The following is a 13,154-nucleotide window of genomic DNA, read 5'->3' on the forward strand; positions in this document are numbered from 1 at the left end:
GGCACCGTAGTGGGCCGGTGATCCTATCCACACAAAAGGCAGAGACCAGTCCATCACAACTACTCCCTGTTGTGAAGGGATCTAGCAAATCTTGGATTATGGGGAAGTGTTTATGAGATTAAATGTTTACGTGTCATAATACATGTATGACAAATTTATCGTAATACAGCTCGATTTCATGGCCACAAGGCACATTGATTTCACAACGGTCTGGAGCAGCAACAATGCGGCTTCGTTGCTTTCTGGTATTAATTTGTGTGCCTATCATCTTCTCGACCACATCCATTGATGCTTCAAGAGCCAAAGTACCTCGCTCACCATCTAGCGGTAACGATGTTCACAAAGCAGCAGAGAGATTCTTGCGAGTTAGCCACACCACTGAGAAAGATGGCGACGAGGAGAGGACGGGAGGAGGCTTTTCCGTGCCTATTGTAGAGAAAGTAAAGACCGTGTTCACGCCTCTGGTTTTGACACCAGATATCATTAGAAGATGGCTCGAGAAAAAGAAATCTGCTGCATCGGCATTCCAGCGTATGCATCTTCAGGATGCCGGAGATGATCTTTTTGTGAACGAACAATTCTTCAAGTGGGTCTCGAAGGTAGATGAGCTCAAAGTGGTTACCAAGAATGAAAATATTAACCCAATCTCGACACTAGCTGCCAAGTACGGCGACGATTCCAAAACGATTTTACAAACTCATTGAAAAGGCCAGGGAGAGCACTAAAACGAAGGAAATGGCCACGCGTCTTCAAGCAGAGCAAGTGTGGTACTGGATAGATACAAGAAAGGACCCTAGCGGCGCTTTCATCTATTCCAGCCCAAGATCAAATCAAGTCAGGATCTCTTCAGTAATCCTGAATTCAGATCTTGGGTCAAGTATGTGGACGATTTGAACGCAAAGTATCCAGAGCACACTGTTTCAATGGTTCCAGCATTACGAAAATATGCCACGGATGGTGCTCTGCTCCAGTTAACTTTGGAAGCGAAGAAGATTGATGCAACGAAAAGCATCGCAAAGAGGGTGGAGGACGATGTGCTTCAGTTCTGGTTGACTAGTCGAAAAACAGCGGATGAGGCCCTGGTTGATCTCAATCTTAACGTGTTGTACTCATTAGAAAACCCGATATGGAGCACGTGGACCAAGTACCTAAACAAATTCAACGTAAGGTACCCCGACGAGGCAACCAACACGGTCGCCACATTGACGCGGAAGTTTGGCGAAAGAAGTGGCGACGTTTCTTATAGCGTCGAAAGCGAAAGATGCGACGAAAAAGAGGGCCACGGAACTGGAGTATGAACTGTTTGAAATGTGGCTGAGAAATGGTGAGTCTGTTCAAAAGTCTTCGTCAAGCTAAAGCTTCCCGAAGCAGATTTGTATCGCACGCAACTCCTCAAGACTTGGGTCTCGTACATGGATACTGTCGCCACGAACGAAAATACCAAAGATATTCGCGACATTAAAGAAGAATTACGAGAAGAATCCCGGCCCCTTACTCCATATTCTCGATGCTGCAATGAAGTACCCCAGCATGGAAAAGGCAGCGACGGAGTTGCGAGACAAGGCGCTTACTGGCATTGTTGCGCTTTGGAAATCCCCTGACGAGGTATATAAGCTGCTAGGGCTTCACAATGTCGCGGAAAGTGATCTCATCAACAACCCATTGTACAAATGGTGGGTGCGATATAGGAAGGATATCGAGAAGCTGAAATGGAATGATTCGACTTTCATCTTCTCGTCTTGATTGCTTTGGATCTATGCACGGGATGGCGCCAAAGACAAGAAAAAGCGAAATGCAGACACAGAGGCAATCGGCTATACACTTTACGTACCTGTTAACACAAGGATACACAGAAAACTTCAATGTTTGTTTTTGCTTTTCATAATAACACCACATCCCCTAAAAAACAGGCCATACTTTCTCGATGAACTCAAACAATTATCTCGACCGATATATCATTAGTACACGACAGGACAACATTTTGGGTCCCCCTGAGGTCAAATATCCTCTATCCACTCGATGAATTATGAAAAGCTATATATATTACGAAGGACGAAAAATGATTCATTCACGGAAATATGGTCAATGGAATTCAGCAGTGCTTCACTGTTGCAACCTCGTTTGGTTGATCAACTGGTTCCGAGCTTGGTAGTCGTTAATCTGTAGGTGTTGTGTGCTGGCGAGACAATTTGGGGCGGTTTGGGAAGGGGTGATCATCAGTATTTCATGACACTAAGACTCTGACGCGGATAGATCTCCACATCCAGCTTATCAGTATTGCGCCTTTGTGTGTGTTTTTTTTTTTCGCCTGATCCTCCCAATAAGACTCGTGAGAGAATACGACGAAACTCACTAGCTGACCAAGGACGTCTAGAGCGGAAGAGTACTGAACGGGTCGCCTGCTCCTTACGCTCGTCCACTGAACTAGACTGTGGCGTCATGCGTATCAAAACTTCGCCCACTCCCTCAGTAAATACTTGCTCCAAAGCAGCAGCTGCTACTGTAGCAGAGGCGTCATGAAGCTGAGAGCTTAATAATAATTGAGGTGTACTGTGTTACTGTCATTTGTCGGACTCAACGCTAATCACCATTCCCGGTAGCTTTTCCTACTTCCCGGGTTTGCTTGATAACCGCAGTTATCTCTGCCTCGTCCCTCCCGAGCGCTATGTTGTTGGTGTGTATAGCGGCTGCATTCCTCCACTCTGCATGCCTGTCGTCAACCTGTCGTCTTGTAAAGTATGTGTGTCCATTCACTGCTTGGTGTCTGATCTTATGTTGCTGGTGACCTGTGCACATATCGCCTGGGCTCCTTGTCCCTTCCCGTCTTTTGTCCACAGCACCATCCTGCTTGCTCTCTCATCCATGGCCGTGTTTGCTACCGCGTCCGCCATTTTGTTGAACTTTCTATAGTGGTGCCCCCAGCTCTGTATTTGACATTCGTCTGCTAATCTCCGGCATAATCTGTACCAGTGCTGTAGGTTTCTGGCCCGTGGTGGCTTTCGGGCTGCCATTAGCCCGAGTATCATGGCGCTGTCACCTACAATGTGTACGCGTCTCCATTTGCACTCGCATATTCGTGTGAGCAGTCTATGTAGTCCCACCAATTCTGCCACGTTGTTTGTTGTTGTCTTCACCGCCAGTGACGTCGCCGCCGCCCATAATGGCTTGAAGCTGTGAATTGAGTCATCGTATTCCACCAGTATGCTGCCTGCCCCTCCAGGTCCAGGGTTCCCCCTGGAGCCCCCGTCGAAGAAGCCAATGCGTATGAGCCCCCGTTGTTTCGTGTGCTCTTGTGTGTCTGGTGTTGAGTTTCATCGTGAGATAATCGCCTGTGCCACTTGTAGTTTGCGAAACGTGTGCTGCGTGAGCGGATAGTAGCCTTCCGTGTGCCTTCGGATGGCTTCACCTATTGTGTTCATGCAGGCCACTATCCCCTGCTGTGCCTCGGTTGGGTGATCCGTGCTTGGGTGTACTAAATCCACTTGTCGTCTCCAAAGTGCCGTTATTGCGGCCGCACAGCTGATCCGCCAGCATTCGTTTGCTACTTCGTATATGACGTCCCATATTTCTGCCGGTCGGTTTTGTGCCCATTGCCCGAGCCACTGCGGGACCCCGCTCAGTGTGAATCCGAAGATTGTGTGGTATGAAGCTGAGAGCTTGCTACGCAATGGACGTGCACTGCATAAATGGCAGGGTTGCTACATTCGTTAGCATGTAACTTACGTTTCGCTCACACGGTACATACACTCAGCTCTTCGTACTGTGGGGGCTGTTGTGCGCCGGTAGGTCCGAAACTAGCTTGGCCAGCGTCTCCATCGTCGCGTAGTCCTTGGTGGAGATGTTGTTGTGCGCAACTCCGTCTGCTGCACACAGGGACCCTACCACTTCTCCGTTCGGGGCTCGCAGCGGGAAACCAGCGTAGAACTTGACGCCCAGGTCTTCCACGCACGGCATCTGAGCGAAACGCATATCGCGCTGCGGGTTTTTAGCCACTAACGGTTTGTCCGCGTACACGGCGTGTATGCACATGTTCTCGTTATGAGGAAGGTGATGCGCTTCCACGGGTAGGTTGTAGTTGCCGATAGCGTGGAACTGCGCATCGTCTACCATCGAGACGAAGCCGATCGGACAGGCGAGGCGTTCGGCCGCCACCTGCGCGATCATATTCAGCGCCGAGCGGTCGTAGTCTGACCGCAACGCGCCAGATTGCTGGATAAAGTCGACGCGTCGGGCGTCCTTCTGTCCATCGGGCATAGGGGCCAACGGGTGGTCTTCATTCGTGACTTTGGAGCTATCGAGCTCGTACTTGTAGTCTCTGGTGCGATCGCTTACGTCACAGGCATCAACGGTGTATTTGAGCCGTGACCTGGCCAGCTCGTGGGTCACGTGGTTCTCCACACGCTTCCGCACGCGTTGAGACTGCGTTTTGGTAGTTTTCTTACTCTGCTTCTTGTGGCTTCGAATGCATCCATTACTAGATAGTTTCACGAGCTTACGGCTCGAGTCCGAGGAAGAATAGGAGCTTGCTGGGCTTCCTATAACTCGACCAAGCATCTCCAGTGCCCGACTGCGTGTCTCCGGATCTTCGGAACAAAGCTGACCGGGTAGATCGTCCATATCAGACTCAGAAGACGTGTCGTCTACATTACCGTTCGAGCCCAAGCTCTCCCAGACGTCGGGAGGCGCTTCGACGAGGATTGGACCCAAATCAGGCAGCAGATCTTCGTCGTCGAACTTACAGGAGTCAACACGTACGACGCACCGAACACAGCAGCGGTTCTTACGAACTTCTCCGATACGAGCTTCCACCTCGTACAGCTGAGAGCAGTCTCTACATACCATGTGGCCGCAGAGCTGGCAGTAGAAGTCACGACGGAAGAAGTGGAAGCTCTTGCTGCAGATCGAGCAGCGTTTCTCCCGAACGGGTCTGCGTATTCCTTGGGGAAATAGATGGAAGACTGGAAGCCAAACCGCCGGCGACGGATCACCCGTTCAAACTGCGCGACCGACTCGGTCAACACCCTCATCACATGACGCGCCTCCGGGTTCATCAGTGCTGTACGGCGGCGGCTCAAGTCGGACGCGTGAATTCTCGCAGCCGCCTCACGCTTCTTGGCTACGGACGCTGCCCGGTTCTCGCCGGTTTCCTCTCGGAAGGCCGATGACGGCCGGTCCGAGGCGTACGCATGGGCAAAAATGCGCGTCGTCTGTCGACTACTACCTCCAGGACGTGGCGTGAACTGCAGATCAAACCCGACAGCAATGTGGTCGAGTTGACGGCGCAGCGAAGAGCGGTCCGAGCTAGGAAGCACCTGGTCGTGGACAGATTTGGGCACTGTCTTCATCACGTGCACGGCGCGTTTCTTGTCTGGATACTGGTGCGTACAGGTCGAGAACAAGAGTTGTTGCGTGTGTTTATGACGAGAGGGTAGTAGCAAACCAGCGCTAGGACGCAACGTGGCCGACGCGACAGTGATGACGCCTTGCTGCGGTGTGTCGTCGTTTCCATCCACGGGAACACGAGCTTGCTCCTGCGAGTTAGTGTCGAACGCCACGCGTTGGCGGAACAGTACTTCGCCCTTCTTAAACCTCTTGCCGTGCAAAGCTTTCATCGTTGTATCATACGCATTCGAGTCTTGATGCAGCAACACACTCAGTGCCTCGTTTAAGTGACAGCGGAGCTCCGTTGCTGCCACCGTTTCGTGAAGAATATCGAGATCATCGTCAGGGTCGACGGGCGAGTAATTGGGCTCCATTTCGCTTAGTTGCACGCCTCCTTTGACATTACGCTGCTTCCATCGACCGCCTTTGACCCCGTTGATCACTATCGAGTGCAGTTTTGGGATCGTTGCCAAAATGTCATCACAGATCTCCTGATCCGAGAACACTAACGTCTGTCGACAGTCTTTGGTACTGCGAATTACCAAACCATTGGCGTCATTCGCGAACATTACGGAACGGGTTCCGGACTCGGTGACACTGGAGTTAGCTTCGAACACCGTGTATCGACTATCCGGTTGGTTGTCCGGGGTATATGGAGCCCATGGATTTTTCGAGCTCAACGGATCATTCAGACTTCGACTACTCATCGTTACGCTGTGCTTTGGGGTCGACTGCGAATTGCTAAGTGGTGGTCGTGCTGGGCGACCCAGTGCTGTGCTTGACTTGATGTCAACGAGAAGAGCCTCTCGGTACTCGCGTGTTGATCGTCGACACGATATGGTGACTGATGCTGGCGTGCGGTGCAACTAGTTGACAGCTTGACCTTGTCCTGCAGCAGATGGCGACACCCCCATTATAATTGATCTACCGTAGTCGTGTAAGAGTCATCTTGAAAAAAACGAAGATGATCTTCGTTTTTCGTAGATATCGAATGCTACCTTGCGTGCTAACCTGCGACAGCTTTACCGCCTATCAACGGCCACGGCAGGGCATTCCGACCCTGAAATCTCTTTCCTACAGTCTCCAGCTGACTTCGTAATCGAGGTCAGTTCAACTGACTCAGTTGAAGGCAACGTCAGCATACCTCCTCATAATCGCTCTCATCTTAAAAAAAATGAAAGCGGCAACGAGACAGTATTCATGTTACGAAAGTGTTACCACCTGTCGCTCATACGCATGCAGCCTGAAAGCTGACGTACTGTGCTGAGTTTACTACCTGTAGATCGGGGTGATGTTCCGGTAGCCAAATCGTGAAATACTATATTGTAAATGTTTTTTACTCACTCATTTAAAAATGAGTGAGTATTTAATGAGTGAGTAATTTATATCAGTTTAAGAAAAAAATACTGGTATTAATAAGTAGTACCAATAACGTTTGTCTTACCGGTACCTAAGGATCGGAGTTGCTATTGCTAAAATAGCGACGGAATCAGAAAGAATATATTCTGCTATCTCCACTCGGAGTTGCTATTGCTATATTTGAAAATAGAAATTCTGATTCGAGTTGCTATTCGGATCCCCAATAGCAACTCTGGTGCACGAATAGAAACTCACCCAAGACTGGAGTTGGTGAAAAATCCTTATTTCTATTATCGCAGCGAATAGCAACAGCCAATCAGATTCGACAGATTGCAATACGGATAGCAACTACGAGTGGAGATAGCCTTAGCTTCGGTATTTTTTTAAGTGAAAAGATGAATCACTTTTTTTCGGCGTGCAATTCTGGGTTGCGTATTGCTGGATAAGCTACACAAACTGGCGCGGGATCTCCTTCTCCCACGTCTTTTCAAAGAAAACCTCTTCATTCAGACGGACGATCATGTGATCTTTGAGGAAGAACGTCGTCTCATCTGAAGCCATGGAGCTGTCTGTCTCGACGCGAACCTTCCATGGTAGTACCGGGTGCTCTGCATAATCGACCTGCTTTAGCTTCAGTTCGTTGACATGCGTAGCGGCAGTCACCTGGTCGGCGAACTTGTCAAGCAGCTCACTATGCTCACTTGAAGTCATTTCTCGTACGTAAGAGTGCGCTGAATACTGACACGCGGGTGGAGACATTGAGGGTCGATCGTGTACGTCTTGGTCGCTGTTTCTTCCATAACAATTCCTTCGTCAACAAGCAAATCTTTGCATTGGTCTTCGTTGACTACAAGGCGTTGTAAGGGTTGAGACGAGTCCGTTTCCGACAGCAACAAGGTCAAGTTACGCTCCAACGGCGGAGCCTCTCTCAGTTAAATAGTGCGTGATGGTGCTCCTGCATCCAGAAGATAATCTTTCACAGGGCAACTCGCTGCGTTCTCAACAGGAGTAGGACCTTCAGGTAGCACAGGAAGCTTGAGCAGATTCGATTCAGCAAAGGAAACTGACAGCTCCACTGGCTCGGGCGACGGCCAGACCATCGGCCAGTAATTGGGTGTGACGGACAGCACCAGAGTGTGGCTTGCACGTAGAGTGTATGCGCACGCATTGAGTTGCCACGTGACTCGAGTATTCTCGCCAATAGGCATGTGGCTTAGCTCGTCGAGCTTGTGGCCATGACGGTGGCTCAAATTGAGCACACCACGCGTGATCAAAGTCGACTTTCCAGAGGGAGAAACGTCACTCAAACGCGCCATGATGAGGGCCTGCGGCTTGCTCGACTTGACGAATACACTTATTTGAGGACGGCCAACGATCTCAATTTCCTCATTTAGTGGACCAGTAGCCGGTAGAGATTGCATCCTCATTCAATTGATTACCGGGCATATCTTCGCCGCCAAACGACAGCCACTCGCCACTCCACGCACCTTGCAAGCTATTAAACCCGATCACACGCTCACGAGTACTGGGTGGCTCCGCCGTATTCTGCAGTTTGTAGCCATCTCCACTCGAGCAGTAGAACGTCACAAACTTCTGCTCTAGCTTCTCGACATCGTCCACGCCACACCATTTGCCTGGATACTCAAACATCCTCGCCGTCGGGTTCTCGATCTCGTCTTTGACGAGCAACTGCAGGTCCGGAAATCTGGTAGCTGAATTGTCCGTTTTATCGTTTAATGAGTACTCCCACCACTGTCGACACAGTTCTAAAAAACCCACTTGCGGTCCAGGAGTGGCACTATTCGGCCAGTTGTGACTCCACGGCCCAACCACGCCTTTACTCGGAGAATTCTTCATCCCTTTGATCATCCGCGCCACACCGTTGAAATAACCATCATTCCAGCCTCCGATCTCCAATACCGGACACTTGACCTTGTCGTAGGTCTCACAAATGGAGCCATGTTCCCAAAATTCATCTCGAGTTTGGTGCGCTAGCCACTCGTGTAGCCACGGGAGCTGCTTCTCCAGTCTTTCTTGGTATCGTCGCTTCCATGCTACCTCCGACCCTACCGTTTCCGGAGCCATCAGTAGTGCGTTCAAGCTGAACATAACGGTGGCCCAACTCAAGGCTTCAGACCCCAATACTGCGCCCCCCATGTAGTGCACGTCGTCTGCATACCGGTCGTCAATTGAGTAGAGTGATACTACTCCACGTAGAGCAGGTGGGGCCATGGCTGCCAATTGCAGTCCATTGAACCCACCCCAGCTTTTGCCAAGCACACCCACACTACCAGAACACCAACTTTGACTGGCGAGCCACTCAATGACCATCACTCCGTCTTGAAGTTCTTGAAGAGTGTATTCACCGTAAAAGTGACCTTCACTGTTGCCGGAACCTCGAATATCGACTCTTGCCACTGCGAATCCCCGTTGGGCCAGCCACACGTGATTACTCGCATCCCGAGTGGCCGTCCAGTCTGATTTCCGGTACGGAATGTACTCGAGCACCACCGAAAATTTGGCAGTGGACGACTTGGGCAGCCAGATCCGCGCCGACAAGCGCGTTTCGGCATCCACGGGGATCCACACGTTCTCTAGAACTTGGACTTCGGTGCACGACGACATTATTCACACGAGGGGAGGGATCGATAAGTGAAGACGTGTAGACGACTATCCTCCATGATGTGTGTACAATTTGGTGCAATTGCATGCACATTTTTGTCTGGACTATTTTTATTTATTATACGCGACTCAATTTATCACAGTTTCGATCATGTCGGAGGCGGCGCAGCTCGATGCCTTCTTGGCAGCCATGACGCAATACTCGCCGACGATCCCGGACGAGCTGGTGGAGTTTTATCTGCAGCAATCAGGGTTCGCCACCAACGACGTGCGAGTGTACGTGATATCTCAGTAAGTGGCATCGAAAGCAACGTATTAAGGACCAACGTTTATTCCGAACAGGACGCGGATGATTTCGCTGGCAGCACACAAGCTCCTGCTGGACGTGACACACGACGCTATGCAGTACCAGCGTATACGCTCACAGGCCACGTCGTCTACAGCCACGGGTGCTGCGTCGGCAGCGCTAGGGGCCGTACAGAGCCCCGAAGGTACTGCGCCCACTGGCACTCGCTCTGTACTGACGATGGAGGACTTGGCGGCTAGTCTCAAGGAGTACGGCATCAACATCTGCAGACCAGAATACGTCAGCGACATCGCAGAAGACCCCACGTCCTAAAAAGTAAAAGATATGGTGTATTTTGGAGCTCTGATGGTCTACAGCTCCTCGTGCTCAAGACATGGTGTATTTTGGAGCTCTTATGGTCTACAGCTCCTCGTGCTCGTCCACAGGCACGTCCTTCTCGACAGCCTTACGTTTCTTCTTCTTCAGATCCTTATCGGCACTTTTGACGATATCGTCCATGAAGTTGGTCTTTTTCGGGTCCGTCTTAAGCGCCTTGGGGTATTTCTTCAGGACCCGTAGGAACATGGTGGGCTCCTGGCCCTTGTACTTCTTCAGCAACGTGTCGATGGCCTCGTCCTCCAGTTCTTCTTCCGGCGCGCCGTTCTGCTCGAGGAAATACTCCAGACGATCACGCGTGGCGGCAGCGGCGTCCTCAGTTGGCACACAGTCGCACGCCTCCTTCTGCGCGTCCTGGTACGCCGGACACGCGATCATCTAGCCACAGAAAATCCGTCAGTTAATGTATACAAACAGCGCAATGTGAATGGCCGTACATTGGCGCCGATGTAGAAGATCTTGGCGGTCGAAAAGCACTCTTCGCGCTTGTTGGGGTCCCGGATGGCCTTGCACCTCGCTTTCATGCACTTTTGCAGACGTTTCTCGCAGTTGGCCTTGGGCATGCCACATACGCTGTAGCACTGCATCAAATAGTCAATAAATAATAATCACGACAGCCACGACGACAGTCTCGTACCGCATCATGCCAGTCGCAGCATTCCTGGAAGTCCGTGGAAGTGGAAATAGGCATGCCGGAGGTACCACAGCCATTTGCTGTGAATTCAAAGTCCCTGAAGAGGATGAAGAGACAAGTTAGAGCGCATGTTTCCATTTTAATGCTCAGGGGGGGGGGCTCACTTGACGGGGGCTGCTGCTCGCTTAGGGCGGCATGTGAAGGGCTCACACGGCTGGCTGTAGCTTGTCAGGTCGGGGAAGTCGAAGGGCGCAGCTGCGCTACCAGCGGACAGCGCACAGCAGATCAACACCAAGCGAGAGAGCACCATGATCTTCAAATGGAATTCCACCCAGTCAACAGGAATATTGGGTTATTTACTAAAGTGAAACTTTTATTTGGGTTTAATAACGATTCAGTGTTAGAGTTGAAAAAACGTAATTTCCTTTTAAAAATACTACGTAGTAGTAATTTCAATAAATCTGTCTAAGGCCCGTTCTCAACGCATGCGTTTTCGAACACTTTGGGATTTGATTAGCTAGATGGGTATGGCAAAAAAGGCGCCCATATTAGAATCCACTTTCCGATTTGGACCAGTAACGTGTAGCTTTTATTTCTTACGTATTACCGCTAAGCTCGAAATTCAGATGCCACTTGTCCCGCTCCCATCGACATAACGCGTATCTCATTTCGTCCCCACCGTATTTCGCAGCAGCGGTACGTCCCTACAGCTCGACAACGGCGTCGGTGGAAAGACGACGACACCTTGTGCGGTCTTCTCGTCTGCATGGCTGTCTTCAAGCGCCATCGATCACATAGGAAGGTGGATCCTGCTGTTCGTGAACGCATTTCATGGTGAATCCATACCACCACGCTTTTGAAAGAGTCTGCATTCGAGAAGTACTACAGGATAAGCTTGTCTACATTCCAGGAATTACTATGTACTGTGGGACCCTATTTGGTAGTCGACTATTTCCAGTCGCTACGCCGCTCTCGCGGTGTCCCTCCACTCACACCAGCTGCAATGCTACAATGCGCGCTCTCATGGCTAGCAGGGGGGAGCCATCACCACATCCGTGTCATTACCGGTTGTAGTACTGCTATATTCTACCGTGTTGTGTATCGTGTGATGTACGCTATCAACGATACTGACGCTCTAGCGCCTCAGTTTCCAAAAGCGCAGGATGATATGAAACGAGTTGCGAGCGAATTTCAGTCTCTCAGTAATCGAGGTGTTATTGATGATTGCATTGGTGTGATTGACGGGTGGCTTTGCCCAATACGCGTCCCTCGTCAAGATGAGTGCGGTCGCGTACTATCGATTTTCTCCGGACAATATCAGAAATATGGACTGAATATCCAAGCTTGTGCAGACTCTCTTTCTCGCTTACTGCGTTTTCGATCAACTCACCTGGTGGAATGAATGATTTGTACACTTTCCAGCGTTGGCAACTAAGCAATATTCTACAAGAAGTCTCAGGCAACTACTTCGCCATCGGCGATAATGCTTATGTCCAAAGTTAGCGTGTAATGACTCCTTTTAATAAGACGCAGCTGGTAGACAGCCGAGACCGTGACAGCTACGATTTTAATATAAGCCAGCTACGAATTCGTATCGAAATGGCTTTTGGACTTTTCGTGAACAAGTGGAGAATTCTAAAGCAGCCACTTCATGTTCGCCTTCGCCATTGTCGCGCTATTGTATCATCATGTATGAGGCTACACAATTTCTGCATTACTCAGCGTTGTGCATCTTCAGCCAAACCACCTGATCAAGTCTTGGGGGCAATAGTTCGGGAAGTAAGGTCGTGGAATGATCAGGAGCCACTCACCTACGATTCGTAGGAAGTTGAGTTAGAAAATGGCAGCCATGTCGATTTGCTGGACGAAAGGGTTCGATCTAAATTAGTCAATCGCATTTCAAGACATAATTTGCATCGTCCGCAGCGAAATTTACTGAGAAATGAAGGCCGTATTAATGCAGTAATGATCACTGCCCAACAAGTACCGACGGAAGCAGACGTTATCAGTGTTTCATCAGCACCAGGGCCCTCTCGACCTGATCAAGATAACACAAATGATGATGCACGTGGCACAGCTAGTATCGTGCAGTGGCAAGTGGTGTAACAAGATGAGTTCATCATCGGATTACTAATAGGTGTCACCAGGGACAAGTTGAAGTACGGTAAGTGCGGTATGGACCAGTCCGGCATCGACATTCGCTCTACACGCTGCTGCGTCACGCCGCAGAACCACGAATACTCTGTGGACTCGAGCACTCTGTCTGAGGGCTGAAAGACCCTCTTAATTAGCGCCAACGACAAGTCGAACAAGGGTATTATCCACGAACACAAGTTTTTTTTCTCGGTGCAGTTCCACCTGGAGGCATGTGGTGCTCCCACGAGCACGGGCTTCCTCGTCGGCATGCTCTTGGAGAATGTCAACAGCGCTCCTCCTATGTGCACATTCATGGACACGACCGCCCAGCGTTCCGTT

At 50.2% G+C, this 13,154-nt stretch overlaps 5 protein-coding genes across 5 annotated transcripts; 2 read left to right on the plus strand and 3 right to left on the minus strand.

Annotated features, from left to right (window-relative positions):
• Positions 1 to 224: 224 nt before the first annotated feature.
• Positions 225 to 704, plus strand: PITG_07634 (secreted RxLR effector peptide protein, putative; the record flags this gene model as incomplete). The annotated part of the gene is made up of 1 exon (XM_002904542.1): positions 225 to 704. One exon carries the CDS (start codon positions 225 to 227, stop codon positions 702 to 704), a length of 480 nt encoding a protein of 159 aa, XP_002904588.1.
• Positions 705 to 3,747: 3,043 nt separating this feature from the next.
• On the minus strand, positions 3,748 to 6,089 carry PITG_07635 (uncharacterized protein; the record flags this gene model as incomplete). The annotated part of the gene is made up of 4 exons (XM_002904543.1): positions 3,748 to 4,446; positions 4,489 to 4,890; positions 4,989 to 5,989; positions 6,077 to 6,089. 4 exons carry the CDS (start codon positions 6,087 to 6,089, stop codon positions 3,748 to 3,750), a joined length of 2,115 nt encoding a protein of 704 aa, XP_002904589.1.
• A 1,099-nt stretch (positions 6,090 to 7,188) lies between these two features.
• PITG_07636 (serine protease family S15, putative) lies at positions 7,189 to 9,366 on the minus strand (the record flags this gene model as incomplete). Its single annotated transcript, XM_002904544.1, has 4 exons — positions 7,189 to 7,416; positions 7,485 to 7,664; positions 7,722 to 8,094; positions 8,141 to 9,366. 4 exons carry the CDS (start codon positions 9,364 to 9,366, stop codon positions 7,189 to 7,191), a joined length of 2,007 nt encoding a protein of 668 aa, XP_002904590.1.
• A 148-nt stretch (positions 9,367 to 9,514) lies between these two features.
• Positions 9,515 to 9,982, plus strand: PITG_07637 (transcription initiation factor TFIID subunit, putative; the record flags this gene model as incomplete). Its single annotated transcript, XM_002904545.1, has 2 exons — positions 9,515 to 9,639; positions 9,706 to 9,982. The coding sequence occupies 2 exons, from the start codon at positions 9,515 to 9,517 to the stop codon at positions 9,980 to 9,982; spliced, it is 402 nt and encodes a 133-aa protein (XP_002904591.1).
• A 74-nt stretch (positions 9,983 to 10,056) lies between these two features.
• PITG_07638 (phospholipase A2, putative) lies at positions 10,057 to 10,989 on the minus strand (the record flags this gene model as incomplete). Its single annotated transcript, XM_002904546.1, has 4 exons — positions 10,057 to 10,423; positions 10,483 to 10,626; positions 10,683 to 10,776; positions 10,844 to 10,989. 4 exons carry the CDS (start codon positions 10,987 to 10,989, stop codon positions 10,070 to 10,072), a joined length of 738 nt encoding a protein of 245 aa, XP_002904592.1.
• Positions 10,990 to 13,154: the final 2,165 nt, after the last annotated feature.

This window comes from Phytophthora infestans, genomic scaffold, assembly GCF_000142945.1.
Source record: "Phytophthora infestans T30-4 supercont1.11 genomic scaffold, whole genome shotgun sequence".
NCBI lineage: Eukaryota > Oomycota > Peronosporomycetes > Peronosporales > Peronosporaceae > Phytophthora > Phytophthora infestans.